General features: G+C 45.8%; 1 protein-coding gene across 5 annotated transcripts in view; it reads right to left on the bottom strand.

Moving 5' to 3' along the window:
• The window catches only part of LOC119979737 (CREB3 regulatory factor-like), a 131225-nt gene that overhangs the window by 50445 nt on the left and 68642 nt on the right, over positions 1-12138 (bottom strand). For all 5 annotated transcript variants that reach the window (XM_038822326.1, XM_038822324.1, XM_038822328.1 and 2 more), the window contains one exon: positions 7289-7508. In XM_038822326.1, the coding sequence (XP_038678254.1) occupies positions 7289-7297 (9 nt within the window). In that variant the 5' untranslated portion in view covers positions 7298-7508. The remainder of the gene's footprint in view (positions 1-7288; positions 7509-12138) is intronic.

Here is a 12138-nt window from a genome sequence, read left to right as displayed (position 1 = left end):
TCTATAGCCCAGCCCTCGAACTATTCGGATTTCCTTTGCCCAGTCAATGCCGGCTGTGCCTTAACTTTGTAATTCCCTCTCCTAAAGCTCTCTCCCGCTTCAAGAAGCTTAAAACTTTTCTCTGCTCAAGCTTTTGAGGTCAGCTAATATCTTGAGTGTCTCTACTTTTCTGTGACCCTCCTTGGAATGTTTTACGACGCTAAAGGTGCCATTCATAAGTTGCTGTTTAGGACAGATGAAACTGGGCTGGAAAATATGGTGGCAAACTGGCTAAGTGGTTATAGTAACTATCCTTGAGGCTGGATGGCATAAAACCTGCTTATTGAAGTCAGAACTCTCTCCCTCCAGTACAAAGCTACTCCCCTGTTCACGACAGCAATCAGAGATCTACAGCTATCCTCGGCCTCAAGGAACTCTTGATTGTACAGGATTGGGCGCAGAACGCAAGTTGCAGTACGATTAAAAAAAAAAAAAAAAAAATCACTTATTGTCACGAGTAGGCTTCAAATGAAGTTACTGTGAAAAGCCCCTAGTCGCCACATTCCGGCGCCTGTTCGGGGAGGCTGTTACGGGAATCGAACCGTGCTGCTGGCTTGCTTGGTCTGCTTTCAAAGCCAGCAATTTAGCCTGGTGCTAAACAGCCCCTAAAATCGCTTCTTGTCACGAGTAGGCTTCAATGAAGTTACTGTGAAAAGCCCCTAGTCGCCACATTCCGGCGCCTGTTTGGGGAGGCTGGTACGGGAATTGAACCCACACTGCTGGCCTGCCTGGGTCTGCTTTAAAAGCCAGCAATTTAGCCCAGTGTGCTAAACCAGCCCAAAGGGAGACATTTTATCAAAGCTTTTCATCATGAATTCAACAGGACAAATGCAAGAATGTCAAATTTCAAATGGTCTCAACAATTTATACTACAGGAAAAAAGGATGCTGATTGGTCGACACATCATCTCTGGATTGGCCCAGACGTTTGCCAGGGAGAAAGCCAGGAGAAACTGGGGAATAAAAAAAAACGCAAGGAGAAACTGGGTAATAAAAAAAAATCGCAAGGCTTGAACATATCCCTTTTGTTTGCAGAGAAAGGCTCCTTGCATAGGAATATGCAGGCACTCCTTTTACTTGCGCCATAATTGGTTCTGGAAAACCACATCGTAAGTCGAAACTTTGCGAGTCCGGTTTTTCCAGAGGAGCAAAGTTATAAAGCTAGTGTTGCAAGGTCAATTTATAAATGGTTATGTGCCATTCGTCGTAGCTCAAATGTCATAAAGTCGAGGACTGTCTGTACGTCACTTCTAACAAAAATGAGACAAGTTGCGAGCGCAACTAATTTTCTTAAATTGGTTGTTAGTGAAGCTATCAGCGCACTCAGGATTGTTCAGCAAATGCTGCCTGCTGCAGGCGACTTCTTTGGAAACTAAACAAAAATTGGCTGGAATGCTTCAGAATTGCCTCACGACATTCTTTAGTTCCCATGTTAGAGGTCAGCAGTGTACAATTATTCTTTTCTGACGCCGTAAATTCGGGGCACCTTAAAAGCTCCTCCACCATCTTGGTGTTCCTCAATTCCCAATAGCCCAAACCCAGCCCAACGTCTCCTGGTATTAATGAACCAAATTACAAACTTCTCACAACTGGTGGAACTATGACCTCAAAAGCACCCCTTCCAATAATCAAAAAAGAAAATCCACAAAAATGATTAATCCAACTAACAAACAGGTCAGACAAGTCCAGTAAAACAACTCAGTGAGGGAGATTTTAAAACAATACAATTTATAGATGCCAAAGTTGCCTCCACTCATGATCCTAAGGCTGCCCAGATTTCACACAAAGCAAGGTGGATATGAGGATGTCACATTTATGCATGTGCTACAAGTCGGACCCATCAACAGCACCAGTGCCCAGGACAACCCTGACGAAGTCGCAGCAAGATTCTACGGCTGCAGGAGGGAGTCGGAAGCTCAACTGTCCTCTCCTGTAATGTCCCACAACCAAATGGGGTGGCACGGTAGCACAGTGGTTAGCATTCGATTCCCGGCTTGGGTCACTGTCTGTGTGGAGTCTGTACATTCTCCCTGTGTCTACGTGGGTTTCCCCCGGGTGCTCCGGTTTCCTCCCACAAGTCCAAAGATGTGCAGGTTCATAGAGGTAATTCGGCCCATCAAGTCTGCACCGGTTCTTGGAAAGAGCACCCTACCCACGGTCAACACCTCCACCCTATCCCCATAACCCAGTAACCCCACCCAACACTAAGGGCAATTTTGGACACAAAGGGCAATTTATCATGGCCAATCCACCTAGCCTGCACATCTTTGGACTGTGGAAGGAAACCGGAGCACCCGGAGGAAACCCACGCACACACGGAGAGGATGTGCAGACTCCGCACAGACAGTGACCAGTGGATTGGCTATGCTAAATTGCCCTCAGTGTCCAAAACAAAAGTTAGGTGGGCTTACTGGATTATGGGGATAGAGTGGAAGTGTGGGCTTAAGCAGGGTGCTCTTTACAAGGGCCGGTGCAGACTCGATGGGCCCCTTCTGCACTGTGAAATAAAGTTCTATGAAATGACGCTGGCGAGACAGGGTTAATGTGTGGGGTTGGTTGCATTTGCTTGGGAGATAGTAGATTAAAGGAGTGTGGGGGGGGGGGGGGGGGGGGGGACTAATTGAGGTGTTTAAGATGCTTGAAGGATTTAATGAGATGGTTAGAGGCTTTAGTGAAGGAGGAGTCCTAAACAAGGGGTTCAGAGGGGAGTTGAAGTGGGGTCAATTTAAAGTTTCAAAATGGAGATTGTTGGTTTTTGTTCCGCAATGGGATATGGAGCCACGGTAAACATAGAAAGAGGAACAGCAGGAGGCCATTCGGCCCTTCGAGCCTGCTCCGCCATTCATTATGATCATGGCTAATCATCAAGCTCAATACAGGGCCTCGAAAGATGGAGTTCAGAAACCTAACAGCCATGACCTCACGGAATGGTGGAACAGATACAAAGTGTCGGCTGAGCAAGTCCGGTTCCTCTGTACGGACCCATTTGCTGATATTTTGCCACAAATAGAGGCCTGGGGTAAAGGGTTCAGAACAGAGAAGGAATCAGATAACCCATTACTCTCGGCTGTTTCGGACTTTGAGCACAGTCATCACCATTAATAGGTCTGGTTTAGCTCAGTGGGCTAGACAGCTGGCTTGTAATGCAGAACAAGGCCAGCAGCACGGGTTCAATTCCCGTACCAGTTTACCCGAACAGGCGCCGGAATGTGGCAATGAGGGGCTTTTCACAGTAACTTCATACTTGTGACAGAGCATACAGTGCAGCAGGAGACCATTCCGCCCATCGAGACTACACCGACCCTCTTAAACCCTCACTTCCACTCAATAACCCCTCCTAACCTTTCATTTTGTTAAAGGCAATTTATCATGGCCAATCCACCTAACCTGCACGTCTTTGGACTGTGGGAGGAAACCGGAGCACCCGGAGGAAATCCACGCAGACACGGGGAGAACGTGCAAACTCCGCACAGACAGTGCCCCAGCAGGGAATCGAACCTGGGACCCTGGCGCTGTGAAGACACAGTGCTATCCACTTGTGCTACCGTGCTGCCCTATATTATTATTAATAACATTTCATGCAGTACCAAGGTAGTGCTGCATTATCAAATTAAACATTAAACCCAGGTCCTGTCTGTCCTCGACCACGGGCTTAATGATTCTGTGGCATTATTTAGGAAAATGGAGATCTCTCCCTGTTCCTGGGTCAACATTTATCCCTCACATTACATCATTAATTAAATCAGATTCCATGCCTCATTAGTTCATTGTGGTGTGTGTGTGACCTTGCAAACAATGGCAGTGAAGGTACCAAGGAAGCCACCAGTCTGTCAAGGGATACTGAATTGGGAGACCAGGAATAATCAGTGTTGAATTTCCAATCCGTGCTCGAGTTAACTGAAGGAAGCGAAGGGCTCCATTTGGACCCAAATATCTTTGGCTCAGAGGGGATGGAGGGGAGGGGAATGGAGGTGGGGTTGAGAGAGGGGAAGATTTTGATCCACATTACCAGAACAGATTATCTCATTGCTGTTTGTTGGGCTTTGCAATTTGGCTCCTGTACCTGCCTAACAATGACTACACTTTAAAAAGCGGGCTCTTAAGAGACATCCCAAGAACATGAACTGTCATGTCACACAGTGAATGATTAATCAGCCAAAGATAGTCCATTCTTAGGTATTTCATCTCTCACATCTAACCTAGAATCGCACAGAATTTGCATGACTGGACTCCAATGTTTATGCTCTATACGAGTCTCTTTTCGCCCCATTTATCAGCAGCGTCATCTCCTTCCTCACTTATCTAGCTTCCTGTTGTGTCTCCTCATTAAAAGCTTTGCTCCCCGTCAAACGCTGCTTTCTAATCACCTCAATTCCCAGTTGATCACACCCGGTGTACCTTTATCCTAAACTTCTCAACAACACAAGAGAGTCTGACAGGCAATCTGTCACACCAGACAAGGCCATGTTCACAGCCAAAGTTTTTTTTTTGAAAACCCTGAAAACATTGAATATATGCGGATAGAAAAAGAGCAAGGAGAGGGAAGGAACATTAAAATGTCAACTCGGAATATGTGCAGACTTCCTGGGATTCCAGTGAGGTGCAAATAAGAATATTGCATTGGACAGACAGACACGTGCACACCAAGCAGACAGAGACAGGAGGTACATTAGACAATGTAAACCAAAATTAAACTGATACAATCTGCAACTTCCTCCTCCTGGCTTGATTGAAACTGTCTGCAGCAATGATAATGGGCCCTCCATTCTCCAGGCAATTGGGTTGGTGTTTTTTTTTTCAAATTTCTGCAGGTGCTCTGGCAAGTAGCCATAGGAAGAAGCTCAACTATATTTAAGAGGGGAAATAAAGATGACACTCAGGGCTGCCTTTTGCAGCAGAGGACGTGGTGGCCTTTGCTGTTGTTTTCCAATAGGACAACAGTGTGATCACTGTCGTCTGGTCCCTCCCCAGTGGCCATTCGCCATGCCTAGAGACACCGTTTCAGGCCAAGATAACTGGGAGGGGGCACAGCCAGAGCGGCACTCATCCCATCCAGAGGTGCAAGTCACTCGAGAGGGTGCGGGGGTATTTCCTCTCCAGAGCACCAAAACTCTTCATTCATTGTGACTGTAGCCTTAAATCGGCCTATTCACACCGTTTTGCTTCTTCTTTGGTTTTCTTCGGCCTCCCTCAGTCCACATCACAATGTTATCCACCCATCCAATTTTTCTTCCCCCCCCCCCTTGCGTTTTCCAGCAGCACGGTAGCACAGTTGCTTCACAGCTCCAGGGTCCCAGGTTCGATTACCATCTTGGATCACTGTGTGGAGTCTGCACGTTCCCACTGTGTTTGTGTGGGTTTCCTCCGGGTGCTCCGGTTTCCTCCCACAGTCCAAAGCTGTGCAGGTTAGGTGAATTGGCCATGATAAATTGCCCTGAAGTGTCCAAAAAAAAAAGGTTAAGTGGGGTTACTGGGTTACAGGGATAGGATAAAGGTGTGGGCTTAGGTAGGGTGCTCTTTCCAGGGGCTGGTGCAGACTCGATGGGCCGAATGGTCTCCTTCTGCACTGTAAATTTTATGATTCAACCGTTGGCAGGAGAAGCCTGTTGAGTCTTCTGTCCACGCTGGTTGGCTTTCTCGCTCTAACTGTACTCAGCAACCCTTTGATATCCGAGCTTCTACTTGATCTAAACCCTCTCATTGGGCTTTCTGTCCATTTGAGGGATTCTGCGCATCCTCTGCCATCACCACATTTCAAAATGAAACACAAACTCATTAGCTTGAGAGAGAGAAAAAAGGGGGCTTTCATTCATATAGCACCTCTCACAATCTCAGGACGTCCCAAAGCACCTTACAGCCAATTGAGTACTATTGTAATGCGCTGTGTTGTGTTGTAGAAAAGACAGCAATTTCCACACAGCAAGATCCCGCAAGCAGTAATCCGCCAATGACCAGATAATCTGTTTTAGTGATGTCGGAGAAGGGATAAACATGGGCTAGGACACCGGGGAGAAAACTCTCTTGCTCGTCATCAAAAGAGTGCCATGGGATCTTTTACATGCCCCTGGACGGGGAACGCCATTCTCATTCGAATGGAGGTACCACTGCCAACAGTGCAGCGCAGCTCCCTCAGAATCTTTCACTGGAGTGTCAGCCGATATTTTGTGCTCAGTTCCAGAGCGAGATTTGACCCCAGTAGAAATTCAAGTCATGGGGTGGAATGGGTGAGAGAAATAACTTTGTCCACTCTGGAGGTTTCATTGCATGTTACGCTTGCTCACCCATCTCACTGTTTAGTTATATTGTGTTGAACTAAAATGACTGACGGTGCCCAAGAAATTCGTCTTTCATTGGATAAATATTTGAAGCGGAAAGATCTACAGGGCTGTGGGAAAAGAGAAGAGGAGGTTTAGGGCAAATTGGTTTGCTCTTTCAAAAAAGAAAGGCATAAATCGGCCAAATGGGCCTCCTCCTCGGTTCTAGAATTTTATTTCCTGGGGACTCCCGGGCAATTTTGGAAGGTTGGGAACCCCAAAATTCCAATGCGGCTCCTTCGCCACTAGCCCATCCCTGCCCTCCCTAGGCCAACAGGCGGTGGTGATTGAGGAGCTACAGGGGGTGGGGGGAGTGGGGAAGTGATACGCTCTAGGGAGAAATGAAGAAAAACAATAAATAATTAATCAATTGCTGGCACGAGTTGTCCAAATGCCACTGCATCAGAAACCACAACGGTCATACAATCATGACTTGTTAAAAAAACCTACAGGGGGGGGGGGGGAATTTCCACAACTCAGTCGTTCTGATTTGTGAGCTATTTAAATCCAACTTGAGCCTCTTCACCTAGAGCCTCCGCAGCCAGCCAAGTAGAACTGAAAGAATATTGTCAAATGGTGAAGGAGCCCTAATAAAAAGGTTCAACACAGCTGCGTGCGGCCAGCTCCCTTCCAACATACCAACAGATAATGGCCAAGTGATGACACAAAGGCTTGTGTGTGTGCGCGGGCGAGAGGGGGGGTGGGGTGGGTAAGTTTACATCATAAACATAGCAGAAGAGAGGGTCAGGGAAGTCTTGTTCTGCTGAAATTTACAGGCCCTTCTGTGGTTAGGTACAGGCATGCGAGGGCATACACATTTACAGAGACACACAACACATCCAAGTCAGCAGTTTTGTTTTGGTGGGGGGGTGGGGAGAGGGTTAAGGAAGGGGTGCGAGGTAGTGAGTGGGAAGGTTAAACAGGAGAACCTCATACCTGTGGCATGACCGAGCCTAGAGTTGGCGCTCAAAATCAGGGACAAAAATGTGACAGGCACTCAAAAATCAGTTGGCACGAAAACGCTTTCTACGGCAGCACGGGTTGGTCAATACTCCCCAAGGACAGCAGCAGTTCAGCATTCATGGATGATTGAAGAAAAAAAATTACAGCTCAAGACTTTTCCATCCGGCAGCGTCCAATTTCTTCAAAGTCAGCCCTATGACAGGGAAAAAGAGAAATACTTTAAAGAGATTCTGGCACGTGTATTCATTGATGAGAAATATTTAGATTGTCCATAGAGACAATCAAAGCCTTTCCGCAGCCACAGATTTTAACCGGGCACAGTTAAAGCTGGATAAAGTCAAGTCACATGAACACAGAATCCTCTTCATAGATCTCAGTGACGAAGGGGCAGTGTAAAATTAAACGCCTATTTCAGGGAGAATGAGTACACGGTTTCCTTACCCGAAACTCCACTTTGCAAAATACACAGGATATCTATCACAAGTAAAAATGAAAATGAAAATCGCTTATTGTCACGAGTAGGCTTCAATGAAGTTACTGTGAAAAGCCCCTAGTCGCCACATTCCGGCGCCTGTCCGGGGAGGTGGTACGGGAATCGAACCGTGCTGCTGGCCTGCTTGGTCTGCTTTAAAAGCCAGCAATTTGGCCTTGTGAGCTAAACCAGCCCCGTTTCATGCTATCCACTTGTAAAATTGGAAAAATAAACCAATAGTCAAAATATCTGACGCATCATAACAAAAAACTTGTGTGAATCCGACTTGGCTACAAATTTTTTTGACCATAAACTTATTTAAAAAAAAATATAAAGTCAAAGGAACTTTGCGCAAATATCAACATTCTTTCTCTTATCGCCTCGCCAGACTGCTGTAGTATTTGGGCTTGTACATCTCAGGGTCATTATAATTTGTATTATTGTTAAACAGCTCGATTTGAACAATCTTCAGTACGGAATCTCGATCGCGCAGAGGAAGACTTGTAAATTCCCAGGCTTCTTGAAAGCAGTCGTAGGCATTTTAAAAATAAGATGCCTATATTGTGTTTTCAATCTGCAAGTTTTCCTCAACAACAATAACTTGCGTTTATAAAGCACCTTTTTTTACATTGGAAAACGTCCCAAGATTCTTCCCCAGGACCGTGAATGAAATTGGGCAAGGACAGGTCACTAAAAGCTTTGCCAAAGTGGTAGTTTTCTTAAAGGAAGGTAGAGGTATAGAAGCTGAGAACTTTAGGAAAGATATCACAGAGCGTGGGATGAGGTAGCTGAAGGCGTCACCACATAAACCTCTTTAGTCCGGAGACATCTCTCCTCAAAACCCCAAAGCCTCTGGAACTGTGGTTTCAGTCAGCTGATTTATTCCCTTTTCACTCAATCCTTCACTGTGAAACACCATGAGATAATGTGCTATTTTAAAAGGTTTTCAAATAGTTTGCAAAGGAACAAATGGGCGAATTGTTACAGAGCAAATTGTTGCGATCTTGCACACATGAACTAGAAGGATGATGGAAGCAGATCCCATTCTAATTCTCAAAGAGAGAACTGGATTGGATTGGATTTGTTTATTGTCACGTGTACTGAGGTACAGTGAAAAGTATTTTTCTGCAAGCAGCTCAACAGATCATTCAGTACATGGAAGAAAAGGGAATTAAACAAAATTCAAGAAACGACAAGAAAATACATGAGAATACATAATAGGGCAACACAAGATATACAATGTAACTACATAAGCATTGGCATCGGTTGAAGCATACAGGGTGTAGTGTTAATGAGGTCAGTCAATAAGAGGGTCATTTAAGAGTCTGGTGACAGTGGGGAAGAAGCTGTTTTTGAGTCTGTTCGTGCGTGTTCTCAGACTTCTGAATCTCCTGCCCGATGGAAGAAGTTGGAAAAGTGAGTAAGCCGGGTGGGAGGGATCCTTGATTATGCTGCCCGCTTTCCCCCGGCAGCGGGAGGTGTAGATGGAGTCCATGGATGGGAGACAGGTTTGTGTGATGGACTGGGCGGTATTCACGACTCTCTGAAGTTCCTTGCGGTCCTGGGCCGAGCAGTTGCCATACCAGGCTGTGATGCAGCCTGATAGGATGCTTTCTATAGTGCATCTGTAAAAGTTGGTAAGGGTTAATGTGGACATGCCGAATTTCCTTAGTTTCCTGAGGAAGTATAGGCGCTGTTGTGCTTTCTTGGTGATAGCGTCGACGTGAGTGGACCAGGACAGATTTTTGGTGATGTGCACCCCTAGGATAGATCATGAAAAAGGATAAATTTGCCAGGGAAAGGGCAGTGGGCCTAAGGGATTAGCTCTTTCAATGGAGGATCCTGAAGGTAGAGCAGTCAATGGTGGAACAATAAAAACGGGGAAGACGCAAGCGGCTAGAACCTTTCTAACTCCCAGACTTTCTTCATTCCAACATTACGGAATATGCCTTCTATTATCTGGGCTTAAGCTCTTGAATTCCCACCCCGAATCTCTTCACCTCTCTACGAGGGTGGTTCTCAGGGGGGGGAGCTGTCTCGTGACTAAAAGAGGAGGTGAGATCCAGAGTGCGGAAGGCTTCAAGTTTTACCAGTGATTGCTCTGCAAAAGCAAAAACGTATACGAGATATTTACCACAAAAACCAGAGTCCTTGGGCAGGGTGGCAAAACTTAAGGTAAGTGAAGAGGATCAATGACAGAAATCCTGCTGACATACAGGGAGCCAATGGAGGTTGGAAAGGACAGGGGCAACGGGTGGGCAAAACAAAGGAAGACGCATTGAACACCATTATCTAGATTGTCCTTCCTCCAAGTTCTAATGACAAACTATTGCATTGAACAACGGTGGCCAATTGCAAAGTGTTTACTCAGAAGTGGTTCAGAGATCTACGTGTGTGTTACTTGAGTTTATGGCCATCATATTTAGCTCAGAATATAATTGATCACAATTCCCATTTACAATTACCCCGAGCGATTAGATAGTTTACATACCACATGTGTAGCAACACAGCAGCAAGCTGAAGCATCGACGGGGCAGATTTTTAAAAAAGTACTATTGGGCAACGAAAGAAGTGCCCCATTAAAAGCATAAAGACTGACTCCTGGGCACGAATGAAAAATAAGTAACATTCTCCCTAGCTTTGGCCCGCACTCAAGATTTCCCAGTTAAACAAACAGCTCCTTGATTAAACAAGCAATTCGCAAAAAATTAAATTAAAAGCCATGGAAATTCAAAGTGTCTCAGCCACATGTTTGGTAAGGCCAGTCCAACACACCAAGTATCTGTCTAGACAACACTCTCCCCCCATTTGAGTTTGGGCCAGGAAGGGCTGTATCAGAGAGAGAACACAGCTGCACAGTGCAGTCCTGATGCTGAATAAAAGCACTCACTGTCACGGTCTTCAGGAAACTTGCATCTACCAGAAGCCCTGGTGCCAGAAGCTAATAGGCCATGATTTTCTGAGCGGCTCTCCACAGCAACAGTGGGAGCAAATTTAATCTGACCACTTTTAATCTGGCTGCTTTTACCCTGCCTCACGTTACTCAACATTAAAATTCCACCTAGTGTTGTGGATATTGCAGCACTTTGGCAATGTTCGGAGACTAAAGCCTAGATAAAATGACAACGGGTGTTCCAATTCGACCACAGCAGGTTGGGGGTATTCAATCAAATAAATTTAGAATAACAAGAAGCATCAGTAATGATCACCACAAAACCACCAGACTTTCCATCAAAAAGCCCATCCGATTGGTCAATGTCCTTCAAGGAAGGGAATCTGCTATCTTACCCAGTGCGGCCTACTTGTAATTCCAGACCCAGAGCGACGTGGTCGTCTCTCGACCGCCCCCCCCCCCAACGGCATTGTGGACATGCGTAAACCACGTGGACCACTGCAGCGGTTCAAGACGTGGCTCACCACCACTTTTTCCAGGGCAATGAAGGGATGGGCAATAACTACCAGCCTAGTCAGTGATGCCCACATCGCATGATCAGATGATAAAAGACACAGCCTCAAGCCCTAGCAATCTATTCAGCTCTGGTGTAATTATCTCATTTCTAAATACAGCTGGAATATTAATCAAGTTTTGGAATGTAGAAACCATGTATATTTTTTCATAAGTAAACTCTAACCTAGCAACTGCCCACATAAAAGAACTGGAAACTATCCAAGTAAACACTTCATGCTTCAATGACAGCCTACCAGCAGGGGAGCTGTAGCACTGTTTTTTTCAATCTGCCAGATCCTTGGCCTGCAATGCACTTGGGTTCCAACCCCAGGGCATTACGGTAGCACAGTGGTTAGCACAGTAGCTTCACAGCTCCAGGGTCCCAGGTTCGAGTCCCGGCTTGGGTCACTGTCTGTGCGGAGTCTGCACGTTCTCCCCGTGTCTGCGTGGGTTTCCTCCGGGTGCTCCGGTTTCCTCCCACAGTCCAGAGATGTAGAGGTTAGGTGGATTAGCCATGCTAAATTGCACTTAGTGTCCAAAAAGGTTTGGTAGGGTTACGGGAATGGAGGGGGGCTCAAGTAGGGTGCTCTTTCCAAGGGCCGGTGCCGACTCGATGGGCCGAATGGCCTCCTTCTGGACTGTAAAATCTATGATTCTATGCCTCCTCCGCTTCTCAAAGTACTGCCTATTTTCTAATATTTTGACATTATTTTAAAGATGACTATAAAATTAGACTGACGTCTGTCGGTGCTGGCCCGATTATCTGAGTTACTTGTTTTGAAAACTACACTTGGTCTGAACAATTGTTTTTTTTTTAAACCAGCTTTATTGAGGTATTTTTCAGCATTGTAAACAGTTACAGATAACAAAAAAAAAGCAAAAAAGGCAAAAATGTGCAAACAT

Source organism: Scyliorhinus canicula, chromosome 16 (assembly GCF_902713615.1).
Source record: "Scyliorhinus canicula chromosome 16, sScyCan1.1, whole genome shotgun sequence".
NCBI classification, from domain to species: domain Eukaryota; kingdom Metazoa; phylum Chordata; class Chondrichthyes; order Carcharhiniformes; family Scyliorhinidae; genus Scyliorhinus; species Scyliorhinus canicula.
Note: the sequence above shows the minus strand (reverse complement) of the source record. Positions and strands in the feature narration are given on the sequence as shown.